General features: G+C 45.0%; 1 protein-coding gene across 2 annotated transcripts in view; it reads right to left on the reverse strand.

Annotated features, from left to right (window-relative positions):
• The window catches only part of EXOC4 (exocyst complex component 4), a 404,931-nt gene that overhangs the window by 31,697 nt on the left and 357,168 nt on the right, over positions 1-16,066 (reverse strand). For both annotated transcript variants that reach the window (XM_075142390.1, XM_075142380.1), the window contains 3 exons: positions 5,124-5,265; positions 2,230-2,408; positions 411-570 (listed from right to left, as the gene is read on the reverse strand). In XM_075142390.1, the coding sequence (XP_074998491.1) occupies positions 411-570; positions 2,230-2,408; positions 5,124-5,265 (481 nt within the window). The remainder of the gene's footprint in view (positions 1-410; positions 571-2,229; positions 2,409-5,123; positions 5,266-16,066) is intronic.

Consider the following 16,066-nt stretch of genomic DNA (forward strand, 5'->3'; position numbering starts at 1 on the left):
CATCTGACATCCCTGAGGTTCACACGCACTGTTCCTGTGAGTTGATAAAAGTTTAAGCCTTCGCAAACCAAAGTATTACTTATCTGGGCATGAATCCAGGTCCCAGATTCATCCTAGAATCTTTTCCTTGCCTGGGTTTTGGTCTCAGGAGAACCACACCAACAGGAAGCCCCAAGCACAGACGCTTTGGTGGGATCTCCACTTTGAGCTCCTGCTGAGCTCAAATGATCCACGTTGCTCTGAATGTTGCTCAACAAGGGGGAAAGTGAATATTACGATTAAGACTTCGATGGGTTTAACTTGATATCCTTCCAGTTGCACGCACGAGTGGTGAAACTTTTGGAAGGAGCTACCTCTGTACATCTGGACATCGAAATAGTAACAAACCCAACATGGGGCTCTCTGCTCACCTTGCAAAGTCCAGGTCAGCCTCACGTGACATGGTGATGTTCGTCAGGTTTTGCTGGAGGATGAAGATGTTCCTACACATTTTCTTGATGCCAGATTCACTGATGCGCTTGAAGTAGTGGGCGCCGTTGATAAGAATGCAGGAAATAAGGTGGCCCAAACCTGCAAGAGTGAGGGGGGGAAACAAACACTAAAATCAGAGAAGGAAGACATTTAGTGACAATAATTCACCATAAAACCCATGACTCAGCACTGTTAAGTGGTACCTGTGAACTGGAACAGGGGATACGCTGCACTGTACGTGGAAACAGGCCTCAATATCTTCCCTGTGCATTTTAGGAGGACTTTCCTCAAGGTTTCTTTCTTTAGTAAAAATACAAAAACGCCCCCAAACACTACAAAACCTCAACGTAGCATCATCATAGCCATTGATATTTCCAGGACACTTCCAGATTTACAATCAGGCTTTGCACAATGTCCCTTTCAGTCCCTCTCTCTGTCTGGGCAGAGCAATGGACCGCTACTGCTCCTCCAAAATGACAGTATTTTAATCTGTTATCAAGGGTGGTATTTTTTCCTGGTAAACTCACAGTCCACAAGAGCAGAAATGATCTGCACTTCAATGCACTTGATGCGCAACCTCTCTCTGATCAGTCCTGAACGGTTTCTTGTGTCTGAATGATGTCTCCATCTCTCCTCTGCTGCTGAAGGACATAGCCAGCTGCCAGAAGTCACAGCCACCCCCAAAATGATGTATCCATTCACGTCGCATTCCAAATAGAAAAAAACCCAGCCTAATTCACTGAGTACACAGGTCTGTACAGGACTAGACATCGATTAAAAGTCTGAATTAAGGAAATATGTTCATGTCCAGGCAACCAGCACAGGGTATATGTAAAACCCAAAACTGGGCTTAAGAGGTGCCCACGTTTCATGACGACCATGTGTATGAATTTCAACCTTATGGCTCAGCGAGACGCGAACAGTCCCCATGGCTCTGTCTGGAGCCATTTCACTGTCTCCTCGAACAGACACCGTAGACCTGAGCTGTAAGAGGAGCTCTACAATGTGCTGGTGATCACTCAGTTTGCCATGGATTCACACAGCTCAGAAAACATCTGATTAAAAAATGCTCCATCAGTAGCTACGTGGGTACAGGGGGGAAGTACACAGATACTGAAAGCCTTCTCTAGGACCAGTAAGCAGTGGCCAAAATAAGGCTAGCCAGGTTTGCAAAGCTTCATCCCTGCTGACATATTATATTGGGCAATGGGTACATCTCCAGTCCCCACCTTCTCCTGACTTTGAACCACCACCACATAAAAGGACACATATCCTGGCACGCAGGCAAGAGAACTGTGTGTCAGCGCCACAAATAAATACAGGGGAGATGAACCAAGACATGATTTATATTCTCCAAGGTAATCACGACAGATGAGACATCGGAAGAGCTAATGTTCTCTAAATTTAATTTTAGGAATGGAATGGCTACACTTTGGAGAGGAACTGCGCCATAATAGAGCTGTGCTTGTAATATATACACGTGCCCTACGGCTTCCCGAGGAAGAACTGTCCTGCACGTACATCAACTTACTGCTTTACTACTCAGCATGGGCCCGTTTCTCTTATTCAGCTCAGAAATGGTATGGAGGCATCAGGTTTTTTGAGTGCCCTGTGTTTGCATGGGTCTCGCTTATCGATCTGCTGCAGGTGGCAACAGTACCACAGGCTGCCTTACCCCCGGAGGGAATACTGCTGAGCTTTGGGATGAGAATGAAAAATCATTTCGTAAGAACCAAACCCTTACGGTAAATGCCTGACCTTCGAAGATGTACTGGAACTTGTGCTGCTGGAGGCTGGCGCTCATGGCTTCCTCGATAGCACTGATGTCCTTGTTGAGCCGGACAACGAGAGGGTCATAGTCCATACTCTCCACGTTGGCGACGATGGCGTAGTTCCCTTGTTTAGCCAGCGGGATCAGGTAGTGGAAGCAATGAACTCTGTGAGACAGAAGAGAGAGATGTTACAATGCAAGAACCCTGACGTTAAAATATATGCAAAGTGTTGCCTTCTTATTTTCCTTCCGATGTTCAAGCAAGTAAAAAATAACAGTAATTTTAAGAAATGGGTGGTTATGTCGGCATTAAACACATCTGCTCTTGACATGTCATTGTCCCATCTTTAGAGGTGAATACAAAGGACCCTTCATTAACAGATCCCAGTAAAGTGGCCAAGTGCCTTTTCACCAGGTTCTTCAACTTCAGACATGCTGGTTCAGCAGCATTTCCATACTGATGCTCAAATAAGAACTCCTACGTACCATAAAGTTCTAATAACAGTTATAACTGGAAGAAGGAATGAGCCAGGGGACATGAAATGATAATTAGCAGGCCAAGGTTGTGCCTATTCCCAAGCATTTAACACTATTGCCACTTTTTTCTTTTCTGTTCACCTGCGTGGTGAATGTGCCCAACCATCACCCCTCCATCGAAGGAGAAATTCTGTGCATTCAAATCACCTATTAGGGTTCTGCAAAAAACTGTAATTAAGTAATTTCTCTCGAACCTATAGAGGAAGGTGCTATGCCCAGCAAAGTCGATAGCAAAACTCCTTCTACTTTTGCAATTCTTGGGCTTCACCCACATCACTCAAGGGGGACAGGAGGTTGGCTGGGTTCTTCTGAATTTCATCCGTCAGGGAAACACGGCCAAATCACAGCCTGGGTGAAATATCCCTTGCATTTGAAGCATAACTCAAAATCAGCACACTGAGACAGAAAGTTCACACCAGACTGGCCCAAACAGCGGGGAGTTGTGTGGGGGTGGGAGAAGCTGTGATGGGTATGTCCTGGCTTTCATGTCCCCTGTCCTCCTGGAAAACATCCTTGAGGGGGCCATCACAAGCAAGTTCAATTTAGGGCAATTCCAAGAGTAAAAACATCTGTTTGTACTCTTTAGTGCCTGCTCCTATATAATTCTATATAGGGCTTTTTATAGGAAAATACTGTAACAGACATTAAGTAACCTAAAACTCCATGGTTATCTGTAACAAAAGAAATGGTTAATGATCTGAATGCTCCAACAGATTTCCTTTAAGGAAGCAGATATAAATCCAAGGATCTCAGTGACCACTGTCCTCAGGTCATGCCCACTCGGTACTGGAGGAGGAGAAGCCAACGCCGGGCTGGTGCCCACCCGCACCTGGCGGAGCTGTGCACGAACGGGGACCCTAAGGGAGGAGAAATACCAGGGGATGACTGCGTCGTCTCAAATCCGCTTTGCTGTTTGCTGGTGCTTTCTTAGACTGCGCCTGCAAGAGCAAGAGGCCGGATAAATTCCCAAGCTCTTTACAAACGTGCTCTGAGTGCCTGTTTAAAGCACAGGGTTTCTCTGAAGGAATACACATTTGTACTCTGCACTTTGGCAATGGCACGGATCGGGGGAGCTGGCGTAGGAATTTCAGAGAAGCCTGCTCGTAACAGCCGTCAGAGGGACTGCGATTTTTCTCTGTTACTGCAGGTGGTTGCAAATGCAGAGTGATGAATATGGGGAAGCTCCCACCCCACTGGGGATTTTCCTGGTTGTTAGCATCTCTTCTTCTCAATCCTTTCCACCCGCTGCACAGAGTAACATGCTTTGGTGTGTTTACAGCATCAAACTGGGACTCCTGTTAGAAGCACTAGAGGAGGCGGGCAATGGTCTGCTCTAAAATGACAGTGAAAATTTTTCCTGAATTACATTTGCACTTATTTCTGCTTAACCCGAGTGTGATGGAAAGCCACAGAGGACTGAGGCCAGAAACCCATTTAGGCTGGTGCCCATACCACGAGTCCGGGTTAGCTCAGGCATCACCTTGCATTACATCGCAGCTGGAAAGCTGCTCCATTTCCATACCTTAACAATCTTTTCCTCGAATCCTTCAAAGCCCAGCTCATCTGTGATGCCTTGCAATCAAGTGGCCAGCAGATGATGGATAGCAGGTTGAAGGGCTGCTGACAATAACTAATGTGTATTTTTTTTCAAAGCTACCTACTGACTTCACCAGAGCTCTGCCAATGTACACAAGGACACCATACGGCTCAGGATATGTCACGGCAGAACAAACTGATGGTCCATCAAGTCTCGTTGCCTGTCTCTGACATCCACTTCTATTTGATGCTTCAGAGAAAAGGGAAGCAATGAAAATACACCTGGGCGACACGATGCGTAAGGGAAAAATGTCTTCCCAGCCCCAGAGTGGACAGCTGGCAGCCTGAAGAAAGGGATTTGCTGCCTTTGATCTTTGCATGTGAAGTCAGAGACATCATACAATTATCCATCCCTTTAAAGAAATCCAGCTGGTTTCCCAGTTTCTGTTCCTATTTGAAAAAGCAGTAAGAAAAGCTCCCAAGCGCAGTGGCTAATAAATGGGCAGACACCTGTTAGAGTATTAAAACATCATTGTGCAATTTTCTAAGGACGAAGCCCCCCAAACCCCATTTTTCCTAGTCTCTGACACATAAGACACAGACCTCCCCAGGAAATTCCACTTTCGGTATCCTGCCTCCATCCCACGTTTGACCATCCGTGGTGATGGGTTCTGGCATTTCTGGACTGATCTTTGATGCTACAGCAGGCAAGTATATCTGTCTCAGGTGCCACAATACGTAGTCTGGACAGAATCTCAACCTATAGCCTCCCAAGCTCACCCGCAGTACCCAAATTCAGGGCTTTTACCTGACTTCCAAATGCAGAACCAGCAGGCAGCGGTCAGCCATCTCTTGAAAAGACCTGGCCAGCTCACTCAGGGTTTGCAGGATCTGTTCGGATGCAGGAAGGTGTTCCATACTGGCATGGCTGTCCTGGCCAGGCGATATGGCTGACAAGAGAAGATAGTGTAAATCTGTGGCATGCTTGATCAATACTGCTCAGCTTTAGCAACCACAGCGTCTTGTCTGCTTCCATCCTGAATACGTGTGTTCTCTCCCACCTTTGGCTGAGCAATAACCTCTATAATTTGGGAGTGTATGAAGGAACAAACTGCTTCTGCAATTGATTAAACTCCAAAGTGAATCTGAGGGGTTTAATCAACCACCAGAATACATTTGCTTGGGAAGATATTGCTCTGTGATGAGTATTTCTGTAGCTGCAGAATCCAGGAACATTTATCTTCCTCTGCTCGGAGTGAGAAAAGAGCTGCTCAGGAGCCAAAGCACAGCACCGACAGGAAAGATGGTCCTTTTTGGTCACCATAGACTTCCCCATTTAATCTCAAGTGAGACTTTGCCTGCCCCCATCCCTTCAGAGGCATCTGGGAGGCTTTCTTCATTCTTGTTAACAAAACACAGCTCTTAGGCAGTAAAGCAATTAAAAAGCAGGCAACAGGTATGAGTTGGTCATGGACCAACTGTTTCCTTCCCACTGAGACCTCTTTAAAAAACCACCTTGAGTTTATCCCCACCACGAGAGCATCGTCGCTCTTGGAGAGGTGTCAATGCAGCTGTAACTCTGCAGCCTTCACCCCTTATGGTTTATCACAGTGCCTGAACCCTGAACCTTCTCCCCTGCCACACAAATCGCTGCCACTCGAGTTGAAGAAATAGCTTCACTAACAAGAGTAACACGCTGTTATCTTACCCTATCTTCCGCCCTAATTAGAGGAAGCATATCCCAAACATCTCAGTTCAAGTCCTCGTTCAAGCAGCACTTCAGAAATGACTTCCTGCGTAGGGTGATTAGCAATGTTTGAAATCAGGCAGCCCTGCTTAGACAACTTCCACTTGAATTAAATAATGGGATTGCAAGGGATCTCCTGGATCATCAAGGCCAGTCCCCACACGCCCTGTGTCCCATGGCCTTCAGTATAAACTTGTGTGCCGTATTTAAGTTGTTCAGATTTCTACCCTTGCTGGCTCCTTCAAAACATCACTTCTCTAACTATGAAGTTAAAGTTTGGGATCTAATTTCCAGCCTTAACTTATTCATTGATGGTTTATATTTGGTTTTTCATACGCTGACATTATTCTTTGCCTTACGGAGTTCTCCATCCCTGGCATCCCTCTTCATAGAATCATAGAATCATTTAGGTGGAAAAGACCCTTAAGACCATCGAGTCCAACCGCTAACCTAACACTGCCCAGTCCACCACTACACCATGTCCCTAAGCACCACATCTACACGTCTTTTAAATCCCTCCAGGGATGGGGACTCAACCACTTCCCTGGGCAGCCTGTGCCAATGCTTGACAAAAGCAACTCTCTGCTCCCCTTCTGGTTTCAATGAATTTGTCTTGAACACGGGTGACCAGAGCTGTACGCTGTATGTGAGCGGTAACTGGTGCCACAATGGGACTGGAGCTTTCCCGTCTCCCCTGGGAATACTCTTTTGCTCTGCCATATCTGCTTTTTTTCATGGTTGCTTCACATTTTCAGCTCATAGTTGTTCTGTGATCAACCTGAAAAATCGAGATATGCTATCGGCTGGCTTTAAGAAACATCTCCTTCTCTCTTTTCTTGCACTAACGTTTGTTACACGACGAACACTTAGCCAGACACCAACGCAACTCTGCACAGAAAGGATTTGTTCATCACCAAGGAACTGTTGACAATAAACTTTCATTTTGATGGAGAATGATTAAGTAAATATCACTTGCTGCTGTTTGTACAGCCAAAGACCTGCTTTGAAAGAGGAACCTATGCTGAGCTCTGGATTTGCTCCTAAAATTAAATACACTTTCAAATCTAGTCTGAAAAGAAAAAAAAAAACAAAATGAGGAAATAAAAAGCCCCAATCTATTTTGTGCAAAACAAACTGAAACAGAGGTAAACATACAAGACAGAACTGTACAATTAAAGGAGCGTGACAAAGCAAAAGGAAAAGATTGCACACAGGAAAGTGCCTAATTGTGCATCTAAATGTACCTAAATGTACCTAAACGTACCTAAATGTACTCCTGGAAGTAGCCTCCTTCAGCAACTCCTGCAATCACAGCAATATTTATGAAGTTTTCTTTTTAACCAAGGAACATGGTTGAGAAATTCATAGCCTGGCAAATACTGCTGAAAATAATTAACTGGCCTGGAGTGTAAAAGAGAAATCAAGAGGGAAACGAGAGCAACAATCCACCCAGGGTGAACGGGAATAACAAGGATGCTCCCTCCCTAGCACACCCCGGCACTTCTCCAAGCCTCTCTCTGCTCACTGAGGTCTCTCCCACAAAGAAAATGAAATTATCAGCGAGGGGGTGATGGGCTTATTTACCCAGCCTCTAATTTCCAGACAAGTGTTAAGAGATGACCCTCGGAAGGCGCTTTGGAAGAGCTGTTTGTCCAGCTGCCACCCACCTTTCAGCTGTGAGACCTCCAAGTGACATTTGTTTCCCTGGAGGGTGGCAGGACTTCTGGCTCAGGATCAGGTCTAAGGGTGCTTATTTGGTCATCACTAGAAAGCAGGAAACCTCACCTTTATTATTGGGGGAAAAAAATATCTATTTTTAGTCAAAAATCCTACATTTTGAGAAGTTTCTATCAGCCTTGCTCCTAGCGATGGACTCGCTGCAAGAATCATCTCTTTAGCAGTGCCAGGGCTGCAGCCTCTGGTTTGATCGTGCCAGCTCGCTCCAGCGATGCCTCCCTGCAAGCGGTGGAGATGGATGGACCCATCATCCGAAATGCAAGAGTCAGCTAATTTCTGCAGTGGAGAGATACACGCTCAATTTTTCTACTCTCCAGAATTCATTTACAGCAATTTAAGTGAAGCTGTAATTATGTTTGTCAGTGGAGATAAGAGGAGGAGGGAGACGGGGACAATCTGTTCCTTATTTAAAGCCAGAGCACTGAAGTCCTTCTGGGTGTTCAGAGCCCCCACGGTGGGGAGAGGGTCAGCTGCTGGCTTGGGGGATGCATACTAATTTCTCCCATGCACGACGAGGACACTGAAGTGTGCTTTTGCTTTTCGAGATCAAAGGAAGCCTTTCAGAGCCCATCAATTTTCTTTTCTCCTTCTTTGGACATCCAGAAAGGACAATTTTGCAGTCAACAAGAAAATCCCATTTCTTTAAGTCTCACTCAAGACAGTTTTACTCCATCATCCTTGGCAACACGAACCTAGAGAAGGAGCTGTAGCAGCAAAAAATAATCAGAGCCTAAATTATTAAGGGGCCTTGAATAAAAAATGTGATTTGGAGCTGGCTTTGGAGTTGGCCAGTTCTTTGGGCAAAGGGTGACCCTGTATTGCATGGCCATTCAACCCACCAGAGCACACTCAGCTCTCTGCTTAAAGCGGGAGATATCTCCAACTGAAATGCTGGAAAAGCAAAACAGCAGATCAGAAGCCATCCAGTTCTTCTTCCCCTTCTCCTCCTTCATAACCCATTTACACCAAGTTGAACATAAGCCCTCCTGGCCAACCACATACCCAACGGTTGGGTAAGTGGCCAACACCTTGCTCCATTGGCCCTTATCATCCTGCAGCCTAAACAGACAAATTTCATTTATCTTAAGTGATCTTCCCGTGATACCGGGTAACAGTTACAGTTTTGTTTGGGATTTCTTCTAGCTTGCTGTAAGCACAGCCAAGATATCTCACTCCAAAGAGAAGGAACGTTTCATTCCAACAAACCTGAGAAAAATAAACTTAACGCACTCGTCGTCACGAATGATTTCAATCATTTTGCAATTCAATGCGACGCTGGTGCCTCTTGACAGATTGTGCCTTGTAAATCGATGGATGTAAATTACCAGACCTCTGGAATATTAAACAAAACCTGCCACGTTGCCCATAAACAAACCTCTGTAACCAATCAAGGTCTACAATAGCGTGTCCTGCCCGCTCCCTGCTTGAGCAGAGTGACTGCTAACAGATTTGAATGATTTAATAGCGCAAGGAGAAAAATCAGTCTAAGGTTACGGGCTCTGCCTCAGGTCCGGTGCAACCTGAACGTGAGAAATAAACTCCAACATGCTCAGGCTTTACATAGCACCACGTGCATTTGCTTTACAGGGGAAAGGCTCACAGAGAAATTTTACAACTCTGTTGGGCAAAAAAACCCTCTTTTGGGGCAAAGAGATGCAATATGAAACGCTTGCCATGCCCCACAGGTAACATTAGGGACCAGTTCACAGCTTTTTAAATTTTAATTTCTTACTCTCTTCCTCTCCAGAAGAGGAAACTCCAAAATAATTGCAAATACACTCACGGGAAAGGAAATTTGTTATGGGTTATGTGCTGGACTACACCTTTAGAGACTCAGGGTTAACTGTTCTCTCTGCTGGAGACTTTTCTGGGGATCTCATGCACCGCTTTCTCTTTCTATGCTTTAGTTCCCAGCGTGTAAAACCTGGATAACGTGTTTTTATCCATCACTGCCATTCAAGCTGAGCTCTCCACGTCTCCTTTTAGCATCACGAGGTGACGCTGCCACCGGGAGACAAAATCGCTACTCTAACACCAACAAGAAAGGAGAGTATCTGGTTATTTAAAGGAAAAAACATTGGGTGAAGTTGGGAGGAATTAGATACGTGATGATGTGTTTTTTTTTTAAAGGAGATAGAGTACGGCAGTACAGCGTGCACATTAGATGCAACATCAAGGACTTATTTCAGTGAGATTTCTGAAGGAAGACATATGCCAGGAGACCTCTGTCTTCTGAAGTCAAACAGCAGGAGGAAACGAATGTGTTTTTAAATATGTCACCATTAAAAAAAACACCTCTCTTTCTGTTAAGCCACAGTCTGTCGATCTGGGCCAGAGCCGGCCAAAGGAACGCTGCCGCTGTGGTGATGCTGGTGAGCAAGGGCTTTGTGGGGCGACAGGAACGTTGCCGAGATGCCCACAGCCCCACCGAAAGGTGACAGGAGTGGCGTGGGGCTTCGCCTCCGCGTAGCTGTATGGAGATGGCTGCGTTCGGCCGCGGGAGCTGGGAGATGTGTTAGAACTTGCTGGAGATTAAAAAGCCTAAATAACCAAAGAGAACCAGACAAAGCAAATCAACTCAAATGATTTTCTCCCTGTGGGAATAAATACCAAGACCTTACTCTCAAGCTGCTTTTCTTTTTGTGGTTACACATCTTTCCTCCCACTTTGATCTCTTATTGCTCTCGAGATGCCGTCTCGATCTAATTCAGAGCGTAAGCTCTCCGAGGAGCAGGGGCCTTCTCCTTTTATCCTCTTGCAAAGCGCTCTGCACACCTGTGGTGCTCGAGAAATAATGAACAACAACAACTATATGCAACCCACATGGCCACTTGGACAGGTTTCTGGCTGCAGGAGTATTATTTGAAGCTCTAAGGCATAGATCACTCGCTGCCTACCTCTAAATTGGTCTGTTTGGGGATCTCAGAGCTGCCGCTTTATAGAAAAGAACTGGAACGAGTTGTAAGATCTGGAACTGGATTTCGATTCTCCCAAAGTTCATGAGATTCATTTCAGAGCTACAGAAATTCAGGAACCAAAGCTAGAGTTTGGGTTTGACATCCTCCCCCTTCCTTTTCAGAAGTGTGAACCTTTGGGCCTCTCATACATGGCAGGATACTTAAAATATTTATGCAGATATTGCTGCATTGCTCCTTTTTACCCAAATTGTTCTCTTTTTACATTTTAAATATGGAGAAGAAAAGCAGTAAGAGCAATGACATCTCTCAAGACTTCCAAGATCATAGAACCACAGAATGGTTTGGGTTGAAAGGGACCTTTAAAGGTCATCTAGCCCAACCTCCAACATATCTGGCGTCTAACACTTTGATTTTTGATGTCAGCTGTCTTCTTCACACAGGCTCCAAACCGAAAGGCAGTTCCCTAGCCCATGAAGCTGGCAAGGACTGTGGCTCTGACCTTCACTTCCACAACGATGGGCAAGATTAACTCTTGACTCCAAGATGAGCTTATCTCTACATACGCTTGCCTCTACAGACACTTGTCTCTACAGACAAGCGCGGGAGCCGATGAGCAGAAGTGATGACAGTCAACACCTACCTAGGCCAAGCACCGAGTCTCCCATGCGACGGCTGCAACCTTCCTCCTTGACCTTGACCCCTTGCAAAGCTCTGAGATATGGAGAACATCTACCACGCACATGTGGGCTGAGCGCACAGCTGACCATATCGATTGATAGAGAAACACAGAAAAAAACAGGGATTCTTGTGAAAACAAAGCAAATACCAAGAAAGGACATACTTTAAGAGGTCAGGACCTTTCAAACAAGAGATGGGAGGATGGAACTGTCTAAATACTCAGCACGGGTCCAGCTCACCTTTTACTGGGATCAATGGCAAAACCACTCACTGGTGCTGAAGGGGCAAAGTTATGCCAACACTGAAAGGCCAAGCAGAAGTAAAGAGAAAGCAAGCTCAGGGAGAGCTTCTCATTAATATTACTCATAGCAAATTCCTACTAATGAATCCTGTTCTCTAGTAGAGGCAACCAGGACCCTATGGGAAGAGTCTTAAGGAAGGGATTTTCCCTTGCAAATCTCCTTGAGGTTCTGACGAGGATGGAGAAGGAAGGAGAACTTGTGCCCAAAACCTGTGAAAAGCAAGACAAAACTGAAGGTTGGCATTGAGAGCTTCCTTCCATGCCTCTCTGCCCTTCACTCCACGTTAAAATTCAAGTGCGGGAGAGGGGACAAGGCAGCCGTGCTGGAAAAAAGCATCGCGACCTCATTTGCGATGAGGGGCGATAAGCAGGCTGGGCTGCAGTCCCCATCAGTTCAGTAAACACTAATGATGGGGAGAGCACAGACTGTCACCGGTGATAAAGAACAGGCTAAACACTCTATTAGTTTTTCATTTTGTGAATTAATGTTTTTTATGGCGTGTGTACACTCGCTAGTTAATGAATTGTCTCGTTAGAGCTGCCTGCGGAGCTCCTCGTCTGCCTCTGCTGGCAGGCATAAATTTCACAAGGAAATTAGCACTTTTAAAAAGGCAATAACTCCTCTAAAAGTGGTTTGTTTTCCATTACTTTCTGCAAATATGCAGCCTCGGGAAAGGGATTATCAGGGGGAAAAAAAAGATGTCTCCGAGCTAGAGGGGCTGGGCAAAAAGTGACTTGATTTAGAAAGCTTAGTAAAAACTCATTCATCTGCTTTTGAGTTATGGAAAGTATTTTTTGCCTGTTCGGTGTTTCCCACCCTTCCCTGTGCTTGGTTAGCCAAAACCAGGCATGTGCTTCACCTAATTTTCATTAAAGAAAGGGCAAAATCACAGCTTCAGTGAAGTCAATAGAGATGCTTCCATCAATCTACCCAGAGCCAAAAATTCACCCCCAAACTAATTGCTTTACCCATTTGTCACTGGTTTCAATAGATGGAGAAGACCTTTTAAAAATTGTCAACATTTGTGGATGAGCGAGCAAAAATGAGTGGAAGGAAAACAGAAAAACTCAAGGCCAGCTGCTTCGTACAAGGCACCGCGTCCTTAGAGCCGATGGAGATGATTAACTGTTAATAAAGAATGCTTCACAGCATTCAGAATAAACATAATGTACGTATCATCAAATTAATGATATTTCAATGGTATCTGACTCCGAGCATGCCGGCTCCGCCGTTAACTCACTGGCGAGCATCGGGCAGGAACGCTGGGCATTTGTGAAAATTACAGAAAAATTCACATCGTGTGAATCGAGGCAGAGGGGAACCGACTTCATGGAAGACATTTATGCACCGACTTTGTGGAAGATTCTCTAGACCGCTATAGGATGTGTCCTACATGAATTGAAATGACTGATTTTTTGGCAGCCAAAAGAATAAGGAAGATGAGCTTTGGCCACGCACTTGGATTAATATTAAAAAAAGCCCCAAACCTATAAAGAGGTGTCAACCTGCACGTAAGGCTTCCTCAGAGAAAAGAAAAATCAGTGATTGGCATTAGGACACTTACAAAGCAGCATCACTGAGCCTTGAACTAAAAACTGAGGGATCAAGATGTTTCGTTAAGGGACTGGTCAACTGGGCCAGGGAAGGGGGTGATGCTCCAAACCATCTGAGATTCCACATAACTTCCCTTGCAAACACGAGCGTAAATTTAACTTTTTCCTTTCTTTCCTCAGAGTCCTCCATGACACTGAGCTGCACTTTGCCAATAAATGCCCTGAAAACATCATTGCAAAATACCTCTGGGTAGAAGATGTCCTGAGAGGGACGTATTTCTAAAAGGACCTGAAACGTCCCAGTCTATTGAACTCACTGGAAGAGCAAGGAACAGAAGTCCCGAAATCAATTTGTGTCCCGATGCCCAAGAGCAAAACTGCTCTTCTTTGGAAGAGGCAGGAACAAGGTGAAGAAAGTGTAATGAAAATAAATACCATTAAGTAGATACCTTAAGGGTCCTTTTGTTGACAATTATAGATAGAAGTGTTTTGAGGGCTGTTTGTTTTTAATAGATTGGTTTGCAAAGCAAGAGAAGGAGCAGCAGGGAGGTCTGTGCTGGAAGACAAACAAGAACGAATGAGTCTTGTCCAGGAGGATATAGAGGAAGGTGTGAATACGAATACCCACAGGAACTAGAAAGGGTTTTCAAACGTAGGCTGAAGAATGGGAAACACACAGAATCCACTCACAGGAAAAGAGATAAACACAAAGATGACCTTAACGTCAGCAGGAACATTAGTTACGTTTTGCATCAGCCGCATCAGATCAGTCTGACTTCTCCACAATTCCTGCTTATTTAGGAGTCATTTCCAAGTCCCATACGAATATAAATACTGCTTAGATCAGAATGATCCTATAGCCCACGCACCGTGGCAAAGCGACTCACTGGTGATGTCAACGATTGACCACACTTTTGAGTCTGGTCACCTACTTTTGAAAAAGATTTTGCCCCTTCCACAGTATAGTAAGCGGTCACCTCTAACAAACCAAGGAGAAGCAGGTGGACTTACTGCTATTAATCTTTGACACCAATGAGACATTTTCTTCAGAAGAGATAAACAGATCCTTAGGCATTGAACCAACCGGAGTGGACAGCAGGTTCTTTGGAGTTATTTCCACAAAAACCTTCATTTGCTGGTATGACTCATGAGGGATCCTCATTGCAAAATCGTTTGAAAGCATTGCTAATTAGGTCACTTATTTACATGACAATCCCCTGCGTTTAAGGCTGGTGGGTGGGAGGAAAGAAAGATGGAACAAGACTAATTAGTATAATCATGATGGTAAGCTAAGTGCTGACCCCACGGCACCAGATCAATACTGGGACTGCATCACGGTGGTGTGCCTATTGTATGAGATAAAGAACCATAAATGCTGAGCATCCAGGTCAGAAAAACAACGTCTCATTTTCTAACCATTAAATATTTGATGTAAAGCATTGAAAGCTGCAACCACTAATCCATAAGAACAGCTTCACTGCAGACATTCAAGGGTAAAAAAGGCACTGAAAGGCCCTAGGAGATCACATTGACAAGAAAACAAGAGCTTTTAGTTGGCTGATGACTGTGTGGTTTCATTCCCTGAGATCCAGCAAAGCAGATCCATATTTAAGCTATGAAATTTTATTGCCAAAGTTATCAAACAAACCAAAAGAATTTCTTAATGCTCAGGTTTACCAAAATGGCCATTTTGTCTTCACGAGGTCAGCCGTTCCCTGCTGGTCTTGAAGGCTAGTCTTAACACTTTACTGTCCCAAACAAATTTTCCATGGTTTTAGTCCTCCAAAAGCCAACTCAGCTAAGGTGGTACCAGCTGGACTCTTGTCCGCTGCCTGAATTGCTCTGCTCAGCTCTTGCTCAGCTTCAGTTGGTGTTAAGAGACCAACAGACACAGCTTTGCTTTCAGATCCAAGACCATTCTGCTGAATTGGCACTTAGAGGGGAAAAAAATAACCCCATTTTGATATGTTAAGTCAATCCATTCAATCCGGAGGCTCTTTGGGAGAAAACACATCCGTATCGTTGCTGATGGCTCTTGGATTCATTGATAAAAGGCTCATAAATGCTCTAAGTCAGGATACCAACGGATACTTAATAATTTCTCTCCAAACATCTTTGAAAGGCCTCTGCACTCTGACACTGGTTCCCCCATTAGGCTTTTACCATTCAGTATGGAGTAACTCCGGGTGACACGACATATCTGCTGAACCCAAGGTCTAAATATTAACTAGAAGTCTCCAACCTGTTTGTAGCAGCTTTACGTAAGTGTAAGTACATTTGTAGCTTCTATTAAAACGACAAATGGTGATTAATTAGCAGGTGATCACAGATGGTTTGGTTTGGACTTGACAGATCCACATTTTGCTGGGGCTGAGGTTGGCAAAGCTCCCCTGTCCTTGCTCAAGGGGAGTCCCACCTGGGGAAACCCATGACTTGAGGCAGGTATCTCGTTTCTTCATCAAATACCAGCCCCAAGCATGCTGTGGACAATGGTGGTGTCTGTAGCAGCAAGGAGATGACATTGGTCACCTCTGCAGCATCCCAGAGATGTCAGCACAGGAACAGGCTGAGCTGTGGGACCGACAAGAGGGAGCCACGGTGATGCAGAAAAGACACCGAAGACGACCTTTTCCTTTTGGCTTCCTCTGGTTCTCCTCTGAACCAACTAGATCTGAATGAAGATGACCACCAGCATTTTGAACCAGCCATTCCCAGGCCAAATTAATACACTCTTGACATCTACAGCTTATTGCAGGACAACCCACATTCATGTAACTTGTGGTCAGCTCAGGGCATGGACAGGGTGAACTTGCTTT

The sequence above is a fragment of the Calonectris borealis genome, chromosome 1 (assembly GCF_964195595.1).
Source record: "Calonectris borealis chromosome 1, bCalBor7.hap1.2, whole genome shotgun sequence".
In the NCBI taxonomy this organism is placed as follows: Eukaryota; Metazoa; Chordata; class Aves; order Procellariiformes; family Procellariidae; genus Calonectris; species Calonectris borealis.